Source organism: Periophthalmus magnuspinnatus, chromosome 5 (genome assembly GCF_009829125.3).
Source record: "Periophthalmus magnuspinnatus isolate fPerMag1 chromosome 5, fPerMag1.2.pri, whole genome shotgun sequence".
In the NCBI taxonomy this organism is placed as follows: Eukaryota; Metazoa; Chordata; class Actinopteri; order Gobiiformes; family Gobiidae; genus Periophthalmus; species Periophthalmus magnuspinnatus.
The window spans coordinates 7037621-7064364 of NC_047130.1; the positions used below are offsets into that span (position 1 = coordinate 7037621).

The 26744-nt window shown below is 37.7% G+C and overlaps 1 protein-coding gene across 1 annotated transcript in view; it reads left to right on the plus strand.

Moving 5' to 3' along the window:
- Window positions 1-26744, plus strand: part of necab3 (N-terminal EF-hand calcium binding protein 3) — a 58318-nt gene that overhangs the window by 28191 nt on the left and 3383 nt on the right. Inside the window, exons 5-12 of the mRNA XM_033966221.2 lie at window positions 1663-1760; window positions 5623-5759; window positions 13146-13264; window positions 15495-15574; window positions 16654-16707; window positions 19685-19797; window positions 21613-21690; window positions 23827-23918. Of these exons, the coding sequence (XP_033822112.1) occupies window positions 1663-1760; window positions 5623-5759; window positions 13146-13264; window positions 15495-15574; window positions 16654-16707; window positions 19685-19797; window positions 21613-21690; window positions 23827-23918 (771 nt within the window). The remainder of the gene's footprint in view (window positions 1-1662; window positions 1761-5622; window positions 5760-13145; window positions 13265-15494; window positions 15575-16653; window positions 16708-19684; window positions 19798-21612; window positions 21691-23826; window positions 23919-26744) is intronic.

Sequence of the window (26744 nt, forward strand, 5' to 3'; positions counted from 1 at the left end):
TGAAATGTTCCACAGTATATCATGCAGAAAGCAGAGAGGTCTTCTGTTATGCGATTGGTAACTTGGGGATCACCACTGACCAATTAGCCTCATGTATAGAGTACATTTAAAGAGGTAGCATTTAACTTCCATGGGAATGTTAGGATGTCTGAAATGTTCCACAGTACAGCATTAAACCTATCTATCTCCATGGAGACAAGCATCTGTGGTCATATCTGCAGAAAGGGAACTAGCTCACAGTAAAAAAGCATGTTTTTCAGGATGGTTTCTGTGGAATATTCCTGGCAAATATACAATCGCATGGAGACAAGCAGGTAGCCAATCCCCCACCAGAAAAGTTGCACAGTGTATCTTTAAGTTAATACATTGATATTTTTAGTTTTATTGCTTCGTGCATAAGCTTTCATGAATACAATCTACACCCAAACTGTGTAGATTTAATATTATTCAAATGAGGCACTTTGTAAACAAATACTGTATGTGAAGGGCACTCTACAAATAGGACAGTTGCTTACTGAGGATGCAAAAAGTGTAATTAGAGATCAACAAAAATAACAAAAACAGCCTCTGGGAATATCTTGTGTTCATAGGACACATAGAGAACTGCCGATCCTTCATGTTCTGTCTAAAACATTCAAATACTGTTCTTAATGCGTGTGTTTGCATGAGCTGTATGTTATTTGAGGAAGTATTTTATTCACTGTTACTGTGTTTAGTTAAAATGGGCTTTTGTAAGCATGCTGCAGTAAAAATATATATGGATAGAGTTCCTTAATGAAGTATCTCATTAGAGTGTAATTAACCACTACAAATGTTTAGCTATTACCGTATCATCCATAACATTATGACAACCAAGAAAATAGAGCATAGCAACTATTGAGGCAAGGAGTGAATAAGTTGTTGTCAGTGTTGATTTCTTGTGGGGCTGAATAATCATGACTAAAAAGCAAAACAAAGCGAACATGTCAAAATTATAGTGGTGTACAGTCGTCCCTCGCTATAATGTGGATCATCCTTCGTGGTCTCGCTGTTTCATTTTTTTGGAGCTATTTTGCATGCTTTTTTTTTACAGCGTCTGAACGTGCATTGTGTTCTCCATCCTGATTGGCTAAGGGACTGTAGACCATTGTCCATCAGTCTCCTCTGTGCCGTGTCTCCTGTATAGAAGGGAATGCGTTCAGCCAAATTTAGATAAACGTTGGATCGCAGTGTGTCTCTGAAGTGCTGTATGTTTGCAAGTTTTCTCCCCGACATAACCTACAAAGTCGATGAAACGTTCTGCACCGACAAAGGCGCCTAGGTTTGAACTTTGAGAGAGTTTAAACAAGAGAGAAATGTGAGAAAATGATAATGCCTGTGTGAGTAAAGTGTATAAAGTGTGTGGTGAGGGGTTTTACAGCTGCAAAACATATATAATAATTGTAAAAAAAATTAAGCTGTTGCGGGTTATTGTTAGAACGTAACCCTCGTGATAAATGAGGGACCACTGTACCAATATAAAGTTATACATAAAGGGAGACAAAGGGGCTGCATAATAAGACTAGACCATATGTTAATTACAAACATATTACACAACAGAATGATATTTATGGGTATACACAATGTTAAATTCTATATCTGCATGTATAAATTGTATGTTTTTTGTTTTTCGTCCTCTACCAGATTACTTTTCCCAACACCTGGGTGAATATCTCAACGTGCTTTCATCGCTGGAGAGTCTGAACATTGCTATTCTTAAGGCCATGGATAAAACTAAAGAGGTACGTTTCAATACAGTGTAATACATCAAACCTCCTATTCTTTTATATTGCAAAGTACTGAACTGGAGATGACCTTGCCTTTGTAAAAATGAATCAAAAGCGGGTAGGCGTCCAAACACAGAGGGTTTTGTGCGAAAATGTGCTGAGTTATATGCTGATTCAAGGTTTTCCCAGAAAACCCTGTTGGAGCTGTGCTGGTGCCAGTGCCACAGCCAGACTTCCAAAATAGATGACTACACAAAGGAGCTGAGATAAGTAGTGTTGACTAATTAGGACAAAAAGCCTGTGTGGTCCCAGTTTAGCCAAAGTGATGGGCTAATTTAGGGCCATCTCATCTTTGCTAATGCGGAAACACTTGGCAGAGACATGTTTTAAACTTTGCTAAAGCTCTTATTGCTTACCGTCAAACCTCCAAGTCAAAACACTGCTAAATAGCTTTGGTTATTCTGTTTTTTTCTTGGCTTTTTTGTAACAAGGGACTAAAACATATATCTAGAGCAGGGGTGTCAAACTCTCAGCCCAGGGGCCAATTGCGGCCCACGAGACGATATTTTGTGGCCCGCAGGACAATATGAAAGTTTAATGTGAGCGTGGCATGTTGTGTGTAGAAGGTAAACCCCAAACACATGTGTCACTTGCGCTGTGTACTTGCAAAAGATTCAATAGATAACGATGTATATCTATGAAATCCACAGGAATTGGCATATTTCCTCATGTATGTTGAAAACAGCGATGACGTTTGAGAAGATTTTAACAAAGCTTTTTTTTTTGTGGAATACCTGATTAGCCCATCCTCACCCAGACTCTGCCTCCTGCGGCCCCCAGATAATTTGAGTTTGAAACCTCTGATCTAGAGTGAAGACATTATATTCTGTAATCATCTGATCAGTGACTAAGCTTTTGTTGATTGCTATATTGCTCGTACCCCAGTTTAGAAGTGAAATTTCTATTAATGTCATCTCAACTCAGCGTAATTAATGGAGTTCTTCAAATCGGCTCTCACTGAAATTAACATCATGATGAATATTTCAATCTGACTGGTCGAAGCGTCACCACAGCAGAACTGGCCGAGAAATCAAATGTTTGTTAAACCCAGATGAGAGAAAAAAGCGCAGACATCTGTCGCCTCCACAAATGCACAAAGAGCTTTCGTTTGCGAGGGCCGGGCAATTAACAGAGAGGTCAAGAGAATCAGCAAATCAGTTATGTCTAATTGTCAATGATATGGTTGGGGAGTTTTGAATCAAGAGATCTGCCAGTCCTCTGTCAGTAAAAGTGTGTGGGTTTGGAGGATGAAATTTGTTTATCTTTTACGTGAAATAGCACTGATTAAAAGTCTGTATTGAACAATAAATAAAACTGAATAGAAAACTGAGATTGATGAATGTGAGGAAAACAATCGTGATTCATTTTTTTGCCATATTGCCCAGCCGTAGTGTCTGTACGTAAAAAAAAAAAAAAAAAAAACATAAATAAAGTCCTTTTATGTCTCTAGTATAGGCTGAAGTACGTCTGTCAGCATCGCCATGTTTGTTTTGGTTCGTTTTGAGTGCTTCATCTTCACCTTCGCTCAAACCACACTGCTGTGATTGGTCTGAACCACTTGTGGCCCAGGCTCAATCACAACAGCTCGAGCTTAGCCAGATGGATCCTCGGGAGTTTGTCACAATTATTGCGAGAATTCAATCTATTATTTCAGCAGATTTCGCCAAAATGGAGCACTTTTAACATGCAGTTCAGTTTATTTATTCAGACATTTCACAGAGGTTAAAGTAAAGTAATACAGATGGCAGATTGCTGAATGATTATGTTTGGTATTACACGAAATTAACAACATCTTTTTTCCCCTTAGTCAGTACCCCGCCAGCTACTTTCTTTTATTGTGGTTTTAACAATGCCACACTATTATGCAAAGTTCTCCACTTGTTTAAAGTTTTCATGTAGCTTCATTTAGCAGCAAAGTCAAGTCTTACTCTCCATTAAAGCACCATCTACTTACCATGAAATTTCCAAGTCAGAACGCTGCTTTAATTGCTACCGACTGCTAATTTTGTGAACAGAGGAAGCGCCCGTAAATTGAGGCTTTGAGTAGTAACAGCCTTTCTTGTTAAATGAGGAAGCAAAGACGTGTTGTGAATGCTTAAGGTTTATAGTCTTAATGAGCCCACCTTGCTCTTGTACGCTTCTGTGTACTGTCAGAGAAAGTAAGGGGGGGGTCCAGGGTGGGCGGCGGTCCATTACCCAGGGAGGTTTCAGGCTCTAGTTAGCATATGTCGTCTGCTCCACGCCGCTGTGGTTTGGCTAATCCCATGACGCATTTGCAGAAGGAGCTTTATTGAGAGTTGGATAATAATGAGGTACTTTTACACAGACAAATATACCTTTTTTAATGCATTGTACACTGTCAGCTTTTTTTAGTTGTCGGCTGCGTGAGTCATATGAAGTTAGGCTATTTTTACTCCTCGCAAGTACCAAACTTTTTTGATGACATTATGAGGACTCAATGTGTGTGTATTACTTGAAGCCTATTTTAAAGGAACTGTATATAGCTTGCATTCTTACTGTTTTTTTGTTTTTTTTTTATGTATTACCATCACAACTGAACCTGGGTTGCCATTTCTTTAACTTGCATATAGGGCACACGTGCATTTTTTTCTTGTTATCAGTAAATCAGAATCAGAAGACTTTTATTGCCATTGTCAGTGAACACAGCTCACAAACTAGGAACTTACTTTGGTGATAAAGTGCAACATAAAAACACTGAAAAAATACAAATAAGGGCGTGCACAATGTTAAAAAAGATATGCTTAAAAATAAAATAAAATGCTTAGAGGTAGAAAATATATACATCAGCAGCATATGTAGTAAAAGCTGAAGTTAAATCTCTCAACTGGACAAAAAGCTGTAGGAGTGAATACGTTTCTCTACTTCTTGACAGATTTAACTTCGGGTTTTACTATGGATCAGACCTGGACGACTGAGGGATTACACAGACATCTTATCAGTGTATGGTCACTCACTGAGCTGCAGAGGCTGCGCTAGCACTGATTTATGATTGGCTGCTGGTGCTGGAGTTTAGATAGTGATGATTTAGATCAGAAAGAGTCATTTTAGCTTTAAACCAACTGGATTTCTGCATCGAAACTGGTGGCAGAGTGGCTGAGCGGCGAGCAAGGTTTCAGATTCAGTGGGGCCTTTTTGTGCTGCGTTTGCATGTTTCTCTGTGTCTGGGTGGGTTTTCTCTGGACCCTGCAGTATTCCCCATCAATCAAAAAAAATCCACAATAGGTTAATAACAAAAATCCTCCAGCTAAGGTAGTCCTGGCCGAGACTAGCTCAATATTTAAATCCACAGGACAAATTTGCTTCAAACGTCAACAATGTGTAATTTTCAATACATAATAATATTAGTTTCTTTAATAGTTCTTTAATAGTGTTAGTGTCCATTAGTATCACAATGTCAGCTTTGTTTTCTAATTGCAAATGCCACGGAAACCAATCAAAGCACAGCATGTGTTTTTAGTCAACTACTTTTTAATCTACTTTCTACTATATTTTGCTAATTCTCAGGCTATATGGAAGTCGTTTTAGTTCTACTGTGTTTTTGTTTGGATTGAATCTCCACTGAGGGTTTGTAATGATATTTGTGTTTTGGGACTCTTGCCTCAATTTCAGTGCAATTAGATTCCTTTCACCATGCCTTCTGAACCATCTGCATTGAGTAATGTAATATTGGAGGAATTCATTTAGCCTGTTTAGCTGTCACATCTGCAGTAGACAAATGGGACAGAGATTGTTGGAAATTGCTTATGGGCATTGTGGATTTGAGTTGTCTTGTCTGTTCTTGTTTTTTTTTCTTCAGGAGTACCAGGGCTCTAGCGTTCTGGGTCAGTTCGTCACACGCTTCATGCTCCGGGAGACGTCGAGCCAGCTGTCGTCTCTACAGAGGTCACTGCAGTGCGCCATGGAGGCAGTGGAAGAGCAGAGCAGCCCGGCCCCGTGAGTAATGCGCCGGTACAACAACACTGTCAACAGCTCAAATACAAACACAGACCACAGCTTTTTATGGAGCGAGCAAGTCTATTACAACTAATCCCCTCAGGTGAATTGAGATGCCACCTTTTTGAACTACTGCCTGCCGTTATCGATTCAATTTGCAATTTAAAAAGTCTGTTTTCAGGCCACTTTGTAAACATGACACAGAGCTCTTTAGTTACTCAATCTTGAGGTGATAAAAGAAACTGGTACTATGGATATATGCCTTCCAACCTATTGTCCGTTTGTTGTAATGTCCAGATCTGAACTCAAGCAGGGAAATTCTAACCTGGCTCACTCCAGATTGATATGTGAAGCATTGAGTTGTACACATCAATTCCCATTCACAAATGCACAAAGCACTTATCCTCTGCTCGTTACTTACTTTCCACTAAAACGGGCAGAAGTATGTCCACCCATGTCACTATGTTTGGTTTAGTTGCCTTGAAAACCACAATACTGCTCTGTGATTGGTCCGAACCACTGATTAACCGGGGCAAGGAGGAGCCAGGCAGATGAATTATTGTGAGTTTGTGAACTTGCAAATATTGCTGGCCCAGTTAGGGAAGTCCTATTTCTTAATGGGTAATTGTTGAATTAGACAACCAACATAAAACAGGCACATCAGGCTATGTCTCTGGGTGCTGCCTCCTCCAGCAGCATTGTAAGGTGGGGTAGTATCCCGAACTCTTTAGGGAAACTATTTGAGATTGACCAGGATCGATTTGACGTCTGGTAATTAGGTTTGTTGGTAATATTGATATCAACTACACAATCCCAATAATTCCCAATGATTCCTGTCATGTCTATGAGATATTCTATGTGAAATCTGCACATGAAATTGTTTTCATTTATTTAATGTAAGTCGGTGGGCTGATTTTGCCAAATAGTCATGTGAGGTGCTGTTTATCTGTCTCTTAGCAGGCCTATTGAGTGACAGGATCAAACTAATGCTGGAGTCTGCACCTAACAGTTTTTTTTTTCCCAGTCATATTTAAATAAATGAATTCACACAAAAAAAAAATCCAAAAAAGGAATTCCTAGAGCACTGGAATAACTCAAAAAGACGTGAAGTTTATGTGTGATATCTGAGCTCCAGGGTGGCAGTCTGTTTCAGCCCGTGGGATGGCTACATGGCATACTAAAGATGAACCAATGAGGAGTCAGGTTTTATTCAGTGAACAACGCAGTTACCTTATCAATCGAAGCAGAGCTGGTTGATGGTTTATCACATGTTGTGCCGGGGACTTTTTGCCCTTTTTCCACACTGTGTAGTATCTTAATGGACATAGGAATTACTTAAATTTTGCTGTAATACAGTCGTTGCTGCTGTGATGTCTGGTGCGGATCTAAGAAGGGATGGCAACTCTTTGTGATTTTATAGACATGGAAACTCATTCAGGTCAAGAATGTTGATTCTATTTGACAGCTCTGATTAGGACTTGCATGATGATGTGACCTTTTTCCCTTTTGTTTAATATTTGTAACAAGGGAGTAGAGGAAGTTGGATCCTTTGGTTTAGCTGCACCATAACAACCCCATGTATTGTGCCAAACACAGGAACTGGGAACATTTGTTCATCATGGTGATGGACATGGGCTTAGATTTTTGCTACTGTCACAGTGCATCAAGCTGGCAAGCGATGCTCTACTTCACGGTAGGCCCAAACAAAAGCGTCACCGCGTCCACACAAGACTAGAGCAACAGTCTAGACATCCGCCTGCAGCACAACGACAGCCAAGAGCAGAGGGGACAGAGGGGAAGCGTGTTGCAGGGACAGACTGCACAATGGCAAATTGCGGCATCACTAACAAACAAGCAGCAGAAGCAGAGTTGATGGAGCCGGGTCTGTCAGCCAACACAGACAGCGGACGTGACATGACACAGAACATGAGATGATGATTGAAACTAAAGAGAACCTACCTCAAAACTTCAAGATATATTTTCCAAACATGAGAAATATTGTGTAAAACCGGTCAGATGTTTTACACAGCCTTTTCCATTAATGTGTTTACTAGTTCTTTTTACAAAATACATTTTTCATTATGCAGGCAGTTCATTACATTTAGCCTTCAACAATACACGGAATGTACTTTTTTTCATTTTGACTACAATGGACTGGAGCATTTCAGGAGGAGAGGTAACAGCAAGGACACAGTTGTAGAATGAGAGAGATGTGGAACACAGCAGCAGTAGTGTGAGGCAGTATTGAATTGTGATGTTCTACACACTGTCAAACAAGCCTCTTTTCGATACGAAAATTGAAAGGGAACAAGCACAGGAACGGCAGCATTTTCTCTGGGCACAAAGAAAGCAAGTCGACAAACAAAATACTGGTGTAGAAATCTGTTGCATAAACCAAAGACTAGCAATACACCCTCCATGTATAAACTGTATAAACACAATTGTACTTTCTACAGCTAATAACTGTTATTAAATGAAAAAAAAAAAAAAAATACAGATTATGCCAAATTAGAATATCACATATATCCTATTGAGAAAACAACTATAAATAAAAATAAAAATGCTATAAATGCCAACCAAAATTTCAATATTTGGGATAGGACTTGATACTCAGTTCCATACCACAACGGCATTAATAAGAATTGTGTTTAGACGATATAATGTCATTTTCATCATTGAATATTATTGTTTCTTTAATAATAGCATGAAGTATTATACGATACAAGACCACACTAAACTTTTCAGAAGAGGTAAAATTTGCTTTTTGTCAATTTAGCATTTAGTTGGAAGATGGTGATGGATTGCAAATGTATAATCGGATTATGTGTAATGTGTAATATTTGTTTATATTTGCCCACAACTTGTTCAGACACATTTTAGTGAAGTAGCTGCTTATAATTCCACATCGAACAACTATGCAAATGTCATTAACAATAATTGATCTGCACTTTCATCTGGCTAATTGCTGTGTCAGAAAACTTCTAATGGGAGCGATTAAAAGTTTCTGTAATGACATAAGTAGAGTTGCCATACATCTTTACAAAAATACCCCTTTCTTCCATGTTGCATACATTTTTAGCTTGTATTCAGCAGGCTGGTGCTGGGCTGCAGATGTCAGGACTCAGCACTATTCTCTCTGCTCTCCTCTGTCTGTGCCTCCCTCATGGTGCTATTGGAAATAATAGAGTGATTATTTCCAAGGTGAATTACTGAAAGAGAGGACTGGGGGAGGTGGTATTGAAATTCAGTGAGTGAGTGAGTCACATAGAACCAGGAAGTGCAAAAAATAAAAGTTCATGTGTCTGCACTGCACAGTTTGAGAGAGATTTGACGCAAGCAGACTTTTATAATAGTTGGGCAAGTCAAGGTTTACTTTGAATGTAGTTTGGGGAAATGTATTAGAGAGTTTGAGAGAAGTCAAATATTAAACTAGCTATACCAATGTCTGAGGATCTTATAATATAAAATAACACACATCAAGCATACATGGATCACAAGTAAAACATGTTATAATGTTGTTCCCATGCTTGAAGAGGTTTTATATGTCATTCATGCATGTTTGAGTAATCTTGCGATCTCTCCCATTGTCCTGTTCAAACCCTCCTCATGGTTAGCAATGTGATTCTGTCCAATGCTCAGCCCACAAGCCTGTCACCAATGCTCCTGCACAGCCATTTTTTTTTTTTAATAAATATACAAAAGCATGGTATAACACAATACACTACAACCTCACAAACCTGATGCAATGTTCATTAACATGATGCATGTTGATTGTGTTGTGATCACACTCTGAAGGGGGAATGTCAAAAACTAACCTGTTATTTAAAACACATTGGTTTCGGTGAATATAGCATTTTCAAACAATAAAAGGAAATGTGGTTAAATTGTAAAAGTAAAAAAAATAAAAAAGAAATAAAATAGAATTAGAAATAATTAATTTACCATGTAAATAATGGGGTATAAATGCTTACTAGTCGACTACTGACATTGAGCAGCAGTAATTCAGTTGGTAGAGGGTTTTCCACTGATCCGAGGGTTGCGGGGTCCTGAGGGTTCAAATCCTGCTCTTGACATAAACATCAACATCGTCGTTGTGTCCTCGCGCAAGATACTTAACCCTCCTTGCCCCCAGTGTCTGAATACGCTGGTATATGAATGTGTGTGTGAATGGGTGAGTGGTTCCTTGATGTAAAGTGCCTTAAAGGTGGAAAATTGCTATATAAAATGTGACCATTTACCATAACATCAGTTCAGTTCATGCCAATACACAATGCTGGGTGGAAAAATGAAATAATAATAACTTCATGTGCCTTTAGAGGAAGTTCGACTGTGTATTGATTTTTCGATTTTACTTTCAAAATAGCAGTATAAACGCACAGTATAAGACAATAATAAAATGCATCATATTGCAATGACTTGCAGATAGTGTGAGCGAGTCTCAGACCGTTTCCTTCTCACTTTCATTTGAATAAAATACATGGTTCAAAAGATAGCCAATTTATTCCTCAAATTCATGCAATCCCTTTTTTCTTTCTTTTTCCCTGAGAATAGATGCTTGAGTACATCTTAAATGAAACCTTGAGCGAAATAAAAATACTGTGTTATTTATTTTATTTTTTAAAGTCAAATAAAATCAAATTGTGACTGTTGTGTAAAGTATTGTGATTGCTATTATGTTTTAAAAGTAGGATTCTGTTTAGAATGAATAATGTAAACAGCTCATTAATAATTGAGAGAAGAGGGAAATGTGTACTGGTATAAGACTCCCATCTAAACTATAAACTATAGGCACAACATTCCTCTGTAAAAAGAGACAGTATATTTTGTTTCTAATATCTAAATTGCATCCATTGTGATTTGTGTCAACTCAGTTCTGTCGATTCAGTTTTGATATAATGTCCAGCCCTAGTAAAAAAAGACCGTTGTAAAACAGAAATACCTAAAGTGTGTTTTGTGTTTTAACCTGTTAAAGATTTTGAATAGACAGTAGGGTTGTCAAAAGTATCGAAAATCAGATACTAATCAAGACTAAAACTAGTATTGAAACTAGCTCGATGATTGAGGGGTTACATATATATAAGGCCACTTGGTAATATAAAAGATAGTACTACCATTTAATGTTGCAAATGACATTTTATTGTCTAAAGAAAGTCTATTCCTTAGTAGAAAAATCTAGTTTGAAATTTTAGCATCGTCACAACACTAACAGACAGACTGCTAGCGCTAAAGTCATATTGAACAAACATGTATTTCTTCATCTCCTCTTCTTCTCTAGATTGGATTTGCAGCTTTTGCGGTGGCCTTTGGGGCTGCAGGCTGTTCTCAGCATGAGTAGCTCCTAGCATCGCTCTCCCCCTGTGCTACCAGTGTGACGCAGCACACATATGACAACAGTCCTGCTCAAAGGCACACTATAAAAGAGATGCAGAGGAAAAACATCATGTCACATAGGCTTTGGACTGGAGGACAGAGCTTTCCCTTAGCACAGTTCTTTGACTCTTTGCATTTACTTCAAAGCACAGTTTCTATAGCTATAGCAATTCTTTTATATACATGTACTAGAGATATGCATGGGTATGTTGGATGTCAGGGTCTTCCAAATGAATTGCCCAAGCAGCATTATTATAAGAGGTTATGTAATGGAATAGGTTATTTAATTCATGGCAGATATGTGTGTATATTTATGTAAAGAAACTGTAGGAGCTGTATTCTTACATTTAAAAAAAAAGTATTACAATCATAGTTTATCTTTGAGGTTTGTTTTTTTTTGTTTGTTTGTTTTTTAATTCAAGCTATGAATCCATAAACATAAACGGATTTGCCATTTTTAATAATATGTTGGACTGGTAGGATAAAATTGTGGAATCTGGGTCAAATATACAGAGTGTCCATGAAGTTTCTTTACAATAAAAAAAAATAAAAAAAAATTACAAAGGCAATTGATAAGATATCTTAATCAGACTTGTTCTTTTCTACTCAATGGTTTCCAAAGTTTTGATCTCATTTTTGCACCTCTATATGGGCACTGTTAGTCACACGAAGCACATCAAGACGGGACTGGATTTCTTGCCATGTTCACTGTAGCACAACCTCATCAGTGGCTACAATCACATCTGTTTTCTTTTGTTTTAGTTCAGTAATGTCTTGTATCTTTGTTCGATACAAGTTCAGCCATTTCTTTGGGGTTCATACAAAAGGATGCTTCTTTAATCAACAATCTTTAATCTACAAGGTAATTCAAAGTGCATTAAAGACATTCAAATTACACAAATCAACACATAAATAATCACAAATAATCATCATAAAATTACGATTAAAACAGAAGAGTGCAGAATAAAAACCTTTCACCTTTATAGCAGTTTCTTTAATATTGCCATATGATTTTATACTTTTAGATACAATTCTAAAGTAATGCAGGAAATGTAGAATAGTAATAGTAATGTAATAAAATCTATTAATCCTCAAAATTACACATTTATCTTTGCACACCTCTGATGTGGTGGATAATGGTTCACAACATTCACGAACACTTTAACTGTGAAGACACTAGACCTAACACAATAACACATTTAGAATTTTGAAAATGAAACACTTAAGTAGTTAGTGCCAATAATGAGTCATTTATCCAACTCTACAGCTATAATTTTATTGTAGTACATGCTTTTTTTTTTCTCTTCCATTTATCATTTATGGAACGCTCATTTAATATAGTAATTATAGTGACAGGGCTAGAATACAGGTTATGCTTCTACTCTATACTAGTTTTGTCACAATGCAGAAATTTCAAACTTACTTTTGATAGAAAGGGATAGAAACGATACTCAATACCAATTCCAATACCATAATCCCTTGGTTATCCAGGTAGGTTTCATAGTGGTCCATGGGCATAAACTGGTCTAAATGTACTATATGTATGTATTTAACTGCACGCAAGAACTAAATATATAAAATTACACTTGTTTTGACACAGCTCAAGATCATGTATAGCTTGGTTTTGATACTAGTTTGAGTATTGATGTGATTTTCAACCCTTTTGATGAATCTACTCTATACCATGTCCAATGTTACAGAGCTGCATATTTTTACTTCACTGTTGGCACTGCATCACTTGAATTGTTGAGTGCGCTGTTCTGCCTTTCCACTCTCTCTGAAGCAGCTAGCATTAACCTATATCTCATTCTGAACTAATTCAATTATTAATGCATCACGCCTCAACTTAGCATTCTGTCTCTATATTCGTCGTCTCCATAACATCTCTATATGCCCTCTTTACGTATTCAGATCTGGATTGGATTCCCATGTGGATACCCCTGCCTGTCATGTCCTCTACTCTTGGTACTATTTTATTCCATCTTTGACAGTTTCTTGTCCATTTTTTGTTCCCAGAAGAGAAGCAAAGACCACTGACTTGACAACGGCACCGAGAAACACCAGACTCTGCGGTCAGAAGATCCATAACAATCTATGCTTGTCCCCGTCTGACCCCCGCTCTGTCCTGACCAATGGTAAACACATTTATTACGCTGCACTGCTTGTTCTGTACCTGGTTTCTCTTACTTTCTGTTTGAATGCAGGATGGTCTGGAATAAGATAGCACATATTGTAAACAACTCTTGGCAAAGTAGACTATCTGATTTCTCCCCCTTGTATTTGAGCGAAATGTGTCTTGGCCCCAGTACAGATATATTGTATAAGCAGCTCTTGAGGTTAAAATATGTCTGATGTGTGCTGTTTGCATCCAGTTCTAAAGTCAGTAATCAAGGAATGTGCTTTAGCATGCCAGTTTTTGTTCGCCTTAACAAAAACCGGCATGCGTTGGTCTCCGATAGTTGTGAAAAGCTCTTAAAAAGTCATTGTGGTGAATAATTAGGATGCTCCAAATGCATAAGGTAAGTGAGGAATAACTTTGGATCACTGCAATCTGTTTAAAATGAATTACTACTACTACTATTTTGCACATTTAAGACCTTTAAAATCACGTACAGCACATTTAAGAGTTTGTGCAGCCTCCTACAACTCAAATGTTATTGTATACAGTAAGGAAAAGATGCAAAAAAAGGCATAAAAGACCATGGATTTCTGTCGTAATGATTGACAGGAGGGGACCAAAGAGACAGAACTCAGGGAAATTTTAACAATGATTATTAACAGTTTTAAATGTGCAAATGAAGGTAGATCGATCACGGAGTTGAGAGCGGGGCGTTTGCCGTGGTCCAAGGGTAGAGCATGAGCAGTGGGGTCTGAGACGGGGTGAGCAGGGTCAGAAGAGGTGAGGTTCATACCGGTCGTGGAGAGCTGGGTCAGAGACAGAGGAGCTGAGAGGGTCCAGGGAGCGGGATCTGACGAGGAGCAAAAATATCCAACTTAGAAGGAGTCACAAAGAGCAAAAACATGAAACTGAGCCAAGCAGAGTTGTACCACAGTGGATACGCGGACGATCTAGCGCTGAGTGTCAGGTCCTGGCTCCCTTTATCCTCCCCAGGTGCAGCTTGATTGCTAATTCGGTGCAGGTGTAGCCCAAGGAGGAGCCCAAATCTCCGCCCAGCTTCAGCCTCAGATACAGAAGGGAGGGGAGGAAACAGTGCAGAAAGGCAGGAGAGACTGGGATCATGACAATTTCTCTGGTTGGTTAATCCGCTTGTCAATCCATCAGAAATCGGGGACACGGGATACAGTTCCACATCATGCCATCTTTGTAAAGTAATGTAAAAGCATGTAGTTTTAGCTGGTGAGGCTAGATGTTGCTGTTCATTCATTATTATTCAAGAGGCATGTGAATGTACAAAGCTGATGCATCACCACTCCATAATTTCCGAGTCGCAATCAAAGCCAGATTGATGAAGCGTGGTTTTGTATTAAATGTCAACATCTCTGTGTTTATAGACTTTTCATAAGGCAGCCTTTTGTTCCTTGACAGAAGAAACAAGTGGAAATTAATCTAAAGCTGAAAAGTGCCACAGTCTTTTAAGTACAGACATTAAAGGCTATATTGTTATAACAGGTCAAGGTAAAACTTTGCTGCAATGGTTAGCTGTTGCCATGGTGTGCTTCAGTGGGCGGGACACGTTAGCGGATAGCATTTAGCCTTGAAGTTCATCAGCGGTGGGAAAATGGACAATTGTACAGTGTTAAAACAGTGTAGTGCAGTTTTTAGTTTTGTTGAATAGTGGGGGGTACTACACTGTAGCTTGTGCTCAGGGCTCTTAGCAGTATTTATGATAAATGTATTATTTTTTTCTCTCGTATAAATGTAATAATTCATTTAAATATACTGTTAATGCACAAATTACTTCATGTACAAATTGTGCTCTACATAATAATAGCCTTCCTATGCCTGTAATATGCAAACTAACTAATTAGTCTAATGAGCTATACCACTATTTTTCTTTCATTGCAAACTGTTAAAAGTTTAAAAGTGGACTCTTGACTGTTCTATCAACCCTGAACACTATTTCCCATGGTTAAGGTTTATATAATATGATACAATTCTTCTATAATTCATCATCATTTATTCAGAAGTTGAGGTTTATCATCTTTATAAGCATATATATATTGCACATGTCACACATCTATAAAGGATAGTGGGCATTACATTGTATTTTAAGTATATATTTCTACAGTGTACACTTTTCTTTATCATGTGTTATTCAGTTTGATGCTGTAGAACCCGGAGAGCTCTGCGTTTCACATGTAGCAGTGCAGTATCTTACATGTATGTGTGTTGTTCTGCTGCAGGTTTGACTCTGGACCACGAGGAGAACTGGTGCTCCCAGATCAACAAGCTCCAGCAGCTCCTGGACAAGCTTGAGTGTCAGGTTTGTCATTTGTCTGCACCTACATCTATAGTCAGGTGCGGTATTTAGCCTGGGCTGTTACCGCTTTAATAATTGCACTACTATCACAACTGAACCTGGACTTCCACTGCTTTAAACTACAGATAGAGGACACATAAAGGTTTTTCCTCATTCTCTGTATATGGATAGGTCATGCCTCAAGAATTAATCAACATTACACTTGTTATCAGTAAGTACTTTTTCCTCCTCTGCCCTAACATCACACTGATACTCTTTCACAGTTTACATAGTGTCTGCTTTTATTGCATTGAGGTTTTTACAAGCAGGATTCAGCCCCAGGAGTCAAGGCAATAGAGTCACTTTAACGTCTTTTGACAAACAATAGTGCGCTAACATTCCTCTGACCGCACACTGCAGTCTCACATGTACAACCCAGTCTCCACACCTGCCTTCTCCATCTGCTTCTGCCCTGTTACACCACCGCTTTTTATTATTAACTTCTTTTTTTTTCTTTTTATTGATGTCCTTTCTCCTCTCCCGCATTGTCAACCTCTCCCTAAGCATTTTTCTCTTTTCATTCCTCTGTTTTGCCTCTCCCAGTGGGACTCAAAAATGCAATATCAAAGAAATTTCATAACCTGCAGGACGTGGGGCGTGTACTTTAATATATCCGTTCACACACCGGGGCTGTCCGTGTCAGCCTCTTTCTTTCTTTGATTTCAAATACAAGAAATGAATAGTTGAGGTTGTTTTAGTACAAGTCATATTAGACCTTTGCTTTTACGTTTTGATTACCAGTTTGACATGCCTGAGAAAAATAAGAATTGCAGAAAAATAAGAATACTGTAGGTAGAAAAGATACTGGTGTTTCTATTCATTTATTCTATAGTTTGACTTTATAAAGCTGATCATATACTCAAGAGTGGTTATGTATATTAAAGGTTTCATTGTGGTTTTGGTCATGTGATCTGATACTCGAACATTACCAGTGCATTTATACATGAAAAAATAATAAAACTTTCCCTTTTAAATACAGTCTACTTTATTTTTTATAGTATTCAAATTTTTTATGCCATTTTCTTGTATTTTTATTCTTGCAGGGTCCTAAGTTGGAGCCTCTCAACGAAGACACACTGGCCAGCACATACAAGTCTGTAAGTGGATAATGATAAGAACATGTCATTTGGAATTTTCCCTTGAGTTGCAGATAGTATTTTAACAGTAATAGGACATTTAAAGAGTGAGATCCTGCAGCGCCGCTCTATGAATCAGCTCAAACTGTCACCGTATCAGGTGTCACTGTGACGTGACTGCATGGATCTCTGTTGGAGCTCCAGCATTTTGGATTTTATGACAAATTTCTGGACAGCTACTAAGATTTGTTATTGTCCCGAGACTGTCATTTTTAAACATGCTTTTGACATTAACCGCAGTCGTTTTTACCATCACTTTTTCATAAGGGAGAAAACTAAACCAATGGATAACATAGAATTTAGTTTTGTGTTAATGTACAAACTGGCCTTAATTTGTTTTCTACTCACTAGTTCCTTTTGTGTTTGGCCTGATCGTTCTGCCACTTGTCTTGAGCTTGAAGTTTGTGGGCTTTTAAAACGACTTTGTTCTATTTCAAAGAGGAAACATGTCCAAATTAAAGACCTCCTTGCGTAGTATAGTGTGTGCATGTGTGAATGAGTGATAGAAGATAGTCGGAGGAGGAGCCGATGGCATAGATTGGCAACCTCACTTCTGTCTGTTTGCCACTGGGAATCTGTGGCTACAATAGTTGGACTAATTGAATAATGAGTACAGTGTAGCACTTTGAGAGGTTTAGTCAAGTCTATAAAGCACATTAGAAGTGTAAATCATTGTGTGATTGTGTGTGCTAAGTTGTGAAATGTGCTGAAAGAAATTTACTTCAGTACCATGCAAAATAATGATACATATCTACTGGGAATTCTTCTCCTTCTTCACGCAGGCACAAGCAAACAATACTTTTTTCTTGTTTAGAGCCCTTTTATCAGCTTAAAAAATAGTAATTCAAGTTCATGTTTTCTTCCTTGTTGTTTACTTCTTTAAAGTTAGAATACTGCATTGCGTTGTGCGTTAATAACTAAACCAATTACTGTGAGCAGAAATTACAGATTTGTTTTCTCGATGAAATATGCACAAAACTCCATCTATCCTAATTATCCATATGGCTATTGTAGAGTCCAAGTGTGCCCTCCTCCTCCTCCTGCTGCTAGTTTGCTTTTTTTTTGCTACTCCACCTTTGTGTGAATGTTGTGAATGTGCAGACAGCCAATTTACTGTGCTCTCCCTCCTCAAGTGGTGCCACAGACCAGAGAATATAGTCTGTTTGTTGTGAAGCTTAACTACCTGCTCAGCCTTGTTAGTGATGCTGTCAAAACTCAATTATGATGCTTTTTTGTGTCGGATAACAGGCAATTTAGCATTTCAAAGGAGCACTATCAGCATATGCACAGTACTCATGCTTTTGTATTTGTATATTTTAATAGATTAATCAGTACATGGTCACACATTAAACCTATTTTGATGCTTTTGTAGTAGCAGCCCCCCTTTTTTAAAATTTGTATACGTTTCAGCCAGATTTTCTCATTTCTATTTTTTGCTTATGCCCAATAAAAGCTAATTTGATTATTAGCCTTCTCATTTCATCCTGCTATTTTCTCTGCGGTTGGTCTATTACAATGAACTATTATCTCGCCCAGCAGTTCTGACTCCAAAACTAAACATTTTCACAGACAAAAATGGAAAGGAACTCATTACAATTACTCACTTTACTATAATTGAGTACATTTTTGGGGTAATTGTGCTTTTTTTGAGTATATTTTCAAACATGTAGTCGTACTTTGAGCATAATTTTCCCATGTTATTGTGATGTAGCTCCATTCATCATCAAAATCGTAGGCGTGAGTACAGTCCCAGTTGTCCCAATCTATCGCAATCTGTTCCACTGCTGTCTCTGCTCCCCTTTATACCAGCGAATACACATAACAGCACTGCAACACCTGCTCTGATTGGCCAAAGCTCAGAGAATACGCTGATTGCAGTTTAAAACAACTTACAGTAAATCATATTTGAACTGTTCAATTAATCAAATCTTGTATAAAAGGCTGATCCAATCCAGTTTCATTTATAAAGCGCTTGAAAAACAACTCGATCAATTCACGCAAATTCAAAGCAGCTACAGAGAATTAAAGACATGAGACAAAATCACAAGGAAACTGCAGTAATGAAAAAAACTAAAAAAACATATGTGTCAACCCTTCCAACTGAGTTAAAAGCCAAGAAAGAAAATGTGTTTTAAGATGAGATTTAAAAACAGAAAGAGAGCCCGTCTGATGTTCAGTGGGAGCTCATTCTAAAAAAAGTTTTCTTTGAGTCTTTGGGACCACGAGGAGAGCTGACCTGAGCGAGAGAGGGGGAGTGTAGGGCACAAGCACATCAGACAGGTACTGTGCAGATAGACCATAAAAACGTTTACAAAACCATAGACCATACTTTTAATTCTGAAATGCGCAAGTAACCAGTGGAGGGATTGGATTTATATGGCATTCTGCGATCCAGTTACCTAAAATGCTGCACTAATTACATAACTAAATAGTACAGTATTTTCCGGAGTATAAGTCACACGTTTTTTTATAGTTTGACCGAGGGTGCGACTTATACTCAGATGTGATTTATATGTGAATTATATGTTATTTTCTTCATTATTATGCATTTTCTGGCTGGTGCGACTTATACTCCGGAAAATAAGGTACTTTGAAGATGAAGATGTTAATGAATGTTCCACAGTATGGCATTATCTCTACAATGGATACAAGCAGGAATCACAAGAAAGCTAAGATACAGGTAAAGTCTGTGGAGAGGAGGCCGCATGCAGATATTTTTGAGAAAATCTGGTAGACCTGCTTGTAACTGGGTACCTTTTGAGCCATGTATCATTACTTTTACTTGGGTACTAATTTTCATTACTCTTTGTCAGTACAGAAGAAATCACACTAGAAACTGCGGCTCATTTAGAAAGATAACAAGTTACCTAGTTACAGTCTCTCCGTTCTCCACCAGAATAAGCAGGTTTGATCTAAATTGCCTTTCTCTTGCCCACAGAACATCCTGCTGGTTCAGAGGCAGATGTCCGTAATTGAAGGTGATGTGGACAAATTTCAGATGGTTCTGAAGAGCTACCTCGCAGCCACCGCAGCTCAGACCGACAACCTGCAGTGAGTGTGTCTTGCTCATTAGATCTGTGTAATGGAAAATATAGCGTCACAAATATCGGTTTCTGTGGCAACTGCAATGTGGTTATTAAGAAACGCTACCCTTTGGTGCACAGCCAGAATGACTCAGAATGACTTTAAAAGACAAGTTTGTCAGCACTGTGATGTCTTAGCAGCTTTATGTAACTGCGAACTGTGAACAATGTATTAGTTAATGGCCTCAAGTCGTAATATTCAGATTGTCGATTGAACTTTAAACCACGTTTTACAGACATAAGTGCTCATTATAACGCGGATGATATACTGACCAAATAACACCCAGCTTTCTCTAAAGATATCATTAATTCAGTGCTGAAATAGTTGGTGTTTTTCCCTCCTCAATCTCATTATGAAACTAAACTAAAAAAAATAACTTAAACTAATCTCTTTTGTACAAAATTTCTCGGGAAAGGACCCCCTCCCGTCACACAAAGACGTCTCTAAATTTCTGTTTTATAAGTTCCACCATAAGGGCACAATATGAGAAGAATGCATAGTCAATACTAAATATATACCATATTTTCAAGACTATACATCGAGTATAAGTCGCACCAGTGAAAAAAATCATAATAATGAAGAAAAAACATATATAAGTCGCATTTTTGGGGGAAATTCATTTTACAAAATCTGAGACCAAGAACAGACATTTTATCTTTAAAGGTAGTAGTAATGCCAATAAAATAGAGAACAACAGGCTGAGTATCAGTACAGCACGCTAATGTAGCACATAGACAATAAACTGTCTGATATGTTTACTTAATATATTAACAGTTAATCAGATATGCTACGCTAATGTAACATATGCTGACTGTCATACTGGTACACAAGCATACAGTGTCCTCATGTAGTTGTCAGTGTAACAATAACGAAGATGTGAAATTATATATTTTAATAATTTCACCTATAAGCCGCATCTGATTATAAGTCTCACCCCCGGCCAAACTATGAAAAAAAGTGTGACTCATAGTTCAGAAAATATGGTATATGTTCTCCATTTAATTTGAGTTTTAACACAAGAACATTTTTGGTGATCTATGTCTAAATATACAATGCAATCATACCACAATACAAAGTGAATATGTATAATATGAAAATACATGAATATGAGTAGTGTTTTTGGAGTGTAATCATTGTGGGTATAATTAGAAACATCTTTAGTAGAAAAAAGGATGTAATAGATTTGTAGACGCTGTGATTATGTCGGTTTCTGTTCTGTTGCATGAAGAACAGGCGCATAGGCACAGGGATTGTTATGTAGATCTTTATTGTCGGTTACAGCAATGCTGTCGGGTTAAAGGCAGTACATGGTGTGATTGTACCAGGGTCTAACAGAGTCTAACAAAGTCAGTCTCACAGAGTCTCACAATCTCACAAAGTCTGAAGAAGGTGAGCCTGCACCAATGTTTTATATTACTCGAACAGTGGGAGTTAACATTCTGTTTATAAGAAAGTTAAAGCACAATCTAATAATGTGATTGAGTCAGGAAGTTGAACAATGTGGTTGCATCAGTGGTCTATAATACTCAGAGTGGGGTGATATATGGCCACTGCTGCATGGAAAACAGAACGTTTTACACCATTATAAGAAAGTAAGCAATATTGCATTTATATATTACATAATTAAAAACATCCTGGAAAAGTTCTGAAAAATGAATCCTGAGTGTACTACATTCATTAAAGTTAAATTCCTCCACGGTATGATTAAACTGCCATTCCACACTTCTATAGCTAATATTGAATTTCTTCATCTGTCTTTTTCCTCATGATTGGCGCTGTCAGTGTGTCCGTTCAGAAGCTCCCTGGAAAGTCCTGTTACATAATGTATGAGTTCTGGCAGGATCGTCTCTCCTGGATGAGGTCAGTACACCGCGTGTTGTGTTGTGTGTGTGTGTGCGTGTGTATTTGTGTGTGACGCGTACGCTGCCATCTGCTCGTCTTCACTGGTGAGGAACGTTTTCATCACAGAGGACACTGAGCCAAACAGTCTGCTGCTATCTGACTCCACCTAATCGTGAGTGATGTGGCGGAAAAAGGTCCCAAACTTTATGGGGACCCAAAAAGTTACCAGAGGATAAAAGCGAGTGAAACTGAATAGTATTAGATAGATTTTTCTGTGTAGTAAATTTGATATCTTTAAGGAAGTTTTCTAATAATATACATCATTAAAAAATAGGAGGGAAATGAACCTTTTCTGAACAGCTTTAGAATGATTTTGAGCTGCATCAGAACTACTTTAAGACCACATATAAGAATTATTACCATTATTTAATGTTGAAAAATACATTCTACTGTCTAAATAAAGAGTGTTTTTTATTATCATTGCGGCATCAGAATCAGTATTGAGTAACAAGTCTTTTCCATAGTATCAAAATTGAGTTTGAAATCATCGTGACAACACTATACACATTATTATTGTTTCTGTCCATGAAATCAATAATTAATTTTGTTTCTGACAATAAAAGAAAAAATGAAATAAAATTGAAAGTCTGGAACAAACAATATTAGGGGAAAAAATGATTTATTTTCATCCAGTTGTAGCTTCAGTGAAATAATCATCACGGCAAACAGATTTAGGAACCGGGGTGGTTGAAATGTGAGACAAAGCGTAGAGCAGTCCAAACTAGAGAGCTTGAATTGTGATGAAGATATGCCATGGTAAAAGCAAAAGTTTAATCTGTCAACTTGATAAAATGTTATAGGAGTGAAGACGTTTCGCTGCTCATCCAAGACACTTCTTCAGTTCTGGTCAGATTGCTCGTGGACACTGCATCTATCTGAAGGGAGGAGCTAACTACACTGAATCTATGAACAGCTATTGTTTATAGTTTCAGCCTTAATGGCCTACATGCAACCTTTAATGGCCCTACTGGCTTGCTCTGTTGTTATCTTTGTTTCCTTTGTTTGAAGATATGCCATGTTAAATTACTTCTGTACAATATTTTATAATGATTATTGCCTGTAGCATCGTGATTAAACTGGTCAGGTGAAGGAAAGATGCTGAAATTGCCAACATATCCACGGGTAAACTGCGGATTGCTGTGGAAACAAACGTTGGGAACCATTGCAACAGTGTAGCTGTACTGTAATTTGAAAGGATAATACTGAATTTATACAAGATTAACTTTTATTATTAACCTTTAACTTTTATAACTTAATATCGATTTTGATTCTAAAGGATAGACTTGATACTGACTACCGATTCCAATGTTACGATGATAATAAAAAACACTATTTATTTAGACAGTAGAATGTAATTTCAATATTAAATAAAAAATAATTTCCTATATGTGGTTTTATAGTAGTTCTTATACAGCTCAAAGTATATTATAGAAGTGTAAACTGCTTTGTTACATGGAAAAAATTAAAGTAATGACAGTAAACCCTTGTCGATTTTAGTTATAATCTTTAAAAAAAAAAAAAAGTGGATCTGATAAATATAAAGGTCTCACCAGGGGATTATTTGTGAATTAGTAACATTTCTATCATGCGTCTCCTGGCAGTATTGAAGTGTAGAACTACGTCAGGCTTAAATGAACATCAAGCTCTGTGATATTTGAACAAAAGAATATAAAATCATTCAATTTAGCAAGAAAAAAAAAAAGATCAGGCCTCGTTTAAATTTCCCACACAGATTATTACAATATATTCTTAAAGAGGAGGTATTATGCATGCTCCCACACGACAGGGGGGGAGTGACTTAGCACAGAGACCAAAAGGGAGGGGAGACTCAGAACGTCAAAACGAAAGGTGTTGATACATTGTTGTTTAACATGTATTTTAAAAACAATGAAAGATGACATCATGATCTAAATACGTGATGTGTTAGCAGTTAATACACCATACAAGTAAAATACCTCATTGTTGATTGAATTCATTATATTTTTATACTTTCTCTCATACTTCACAATGAATCTTTGTCACATTACAGCTGAAGAGTACGATCTGAGCATATGCTTCTACTACGATGTATAATTTGTCTCTTTGTCTTTGCAGCTACCTCCAGTCCAACAGCAGTAAAGATTTCCAGCGCTGCGTTATCGATATGCTGGAGGATGCTGAAGTCGTGTCCACTATGCTGCTCCCAGGTCAGTATCTTTTATTCTTTCTTAAATTAATATACTTTTAGCATAGATAATTGTATTTCTTGCTATATGACAACTGAATGATCTTAGTTTTATATGTGGTATACTGTGTTAACATTATAGCAATGGCAGGGGCTGAAAAGCTCTATATAGTTTCACTTTCCAATCCAATTCACAATTCTCAAACTTGATGCTCCAGATACTGATACTTTTTGGCGCGTCTTCATGTATTAATCATTTTCTAGAACCACAAACCAGATTCTTAATGTTCAGAAATTTTATTTATATATAATACAATTTCTTTGACAAAAACATGTGCTGACATTACTTAGCAACTGTCTATAGTTCTGTCCCAGGAGCCACCAACACCAGGCATAAAAGTAAGTAAACTAAGGATTGCCTATTCCTGATCACTATATTCAGACGGTATTATGTCGCTCCGAATGAAATTTAAGCTTTGAGTATCAGACAAGTATTAGATTTTTTTTATCATTTGCATTTTTTAAGCAGAAATAATATAACTGATATTCAAATATTGCACAATTCGACAAAATTATCTGTAATTTGATGATCTGCCCACCTCTACTCACCTCAGTAGAGTAAGTCCAAAGGAACCGCAGGAATTGGCATATAACCTACATTAATATTATCGATATTTCTATAACAACCAGCTTGCATCATGATACAGGACATCTTAGGTATACTGCATATAATCCAATTAGTTCTGCACCATAGCACCAGGCTAGCGCACTGTTAACATCACTATTTCCTGTCCAATGCTGTCGCTATGGAGTGTTTGCTGAGTCACACTATAATTAATAAATACTTTTTTTTTGTGACTTTATGGTAGATGTCACTGAAAACGTGTATAAAACCTAAAGAAAACTTCACTGAAAGACACTTGTTGATTAAGATAAATGCAAACTGAAATAATCTACATATGAAAACAAATGAGTAGTTTTTACTTTACATTTGACCTGGTTGTTTATTTTATATTTTATGTTTTAATAAAAGTGAGGAATCGCAAGTGAATTTGACACACAGCGCCCAGAGCCTATTGAATGTGTCAATTACAAAGAACATGGCACAGAGGTGAGCCTGAAATAAGTCCAGTTGGTACATCAGTACAGCAGTGAATCTCCTCTGACGCACTTATTATATTTCCCTGTCAGCGCGTCATTGACACCTCCTCAGGAAACTATAGTATGAATCACTGCTGTCACCCTCGCACCCAAGTCACTCTCCGCTCTTACGTCCTCAGGTTGATTTCATTTTTCACAAGCAATTAACTACAAATGTCTAAGCAGCACAAGAGTAATGAGGATCCTTAAATGTGCTCGTTAAAGATAGTACCATCACTGTGTGGGATGACTGTTGCCGGGTTACGGTATATACCAGGTTGCTTACACATCTGTTTTTTGTATGTATAGGTCTACTGTATAGAAACGTATAGAAGTTCACAGCCCCAGTGTTGTGCTGTACTTAAAGAGAGGGTATTTTCTATCACCGTGCTGCATTTTATTGTTTTGAAAATGCTAAATTCACCAAAAACAACTTATTAACATCTTTTAGAAGTTTCAGTTTTGTTTTTGACACTCTTGAGTCTCCTCTCACATTGCTCTCCTCATTACTCCCCCTTCAAAGCGCTATCAACACAATCAGCACGCATCCCACTAATGAAACTGCTGCACATCACACGAAGTTGCTGTGTACAGTTTTGTATTATGCTTTTTTCAATTTCTTTTCAAATATGGCACTGATACTTCTGGTCTAGAGTGTTTCTTTTCGTGGTTAAAATGGTTTCATTAGGCGTCTTTATCTTAGAAGTGCACTTTGTAGATCCTGCAATTTTCTGGTGGAGGATCTGCCACCTGCTGGTCTCCACCTGAACCTCGATAAAGGTGTTCAATGTTCCACAGCATGGCATTAAACCTATCTGTCTTCATAGAGGAAGTTCCGGTTATGGTTTTATGTCATACAATAGAACAGGGGTCTCAAACTTGCGGCCCGGGGGCCAATTGCAGCCCGCGAGACGATATTTTGTGGCCCGCAGGACAATATGAAAGTTTAATGTTTGTGTGGCAGTACCATGTTTGCGTGTAGAAGGTAAACTCCAAACACATGTGTCACTTGCGCTGTGCACTGTGCAAAAGATTCAATAAATAACGATGTATATCTATGAAATCCACAAGAATTGGCATATTTCCTCATGTATGTTGAAAACAGTGATGACGTTTGAGAAGATTTTAACAAAGCTTTTTTTTTTTTTGTGGAATACCTGATTAGCCCATCCTCACTCAGACTCTGCCTCCTGCGGGCCCCAGATAAGTTGAGTTTGAAACCCCTGCAATAGAACATACCAGACAAAAGCAACAAAACAAGCACATAACTGACCCTCTAATAATTCACTTGCCATTTCACAAATCTGATTTGTAACTTAGCCTGCTGGCATCACCTACACCTGCACATTTGTTTGCTTGGAATATTCATTTTTGCTTCACATGATGGCTGATGGATGCCTTGCTGGAACATTATTACAGCTTCTTTGTGTTCAGTTGTGCTCCCTCTGTTAGTGACGTAGTTCTGATCATGTCCCTCTGCTCCCATAGCTGGTCCTCAGATTGGATCATTAAGAGGTCTGGAGATGAGGTCGGCGGCGGTGGATTCAATATAGGGACTAGGCTCTGATTGGGAGGATGGATGGTGCACTGTGTCGGGGCAGGACATGCTCTGCTCAATCGATAATACCAAAATAAATGAAACATGGTGGCGCACTTCTCATTGGCCGGGGTTGGTGAGGAGATTGTTAGACCTGCAAGCATCTGGGGC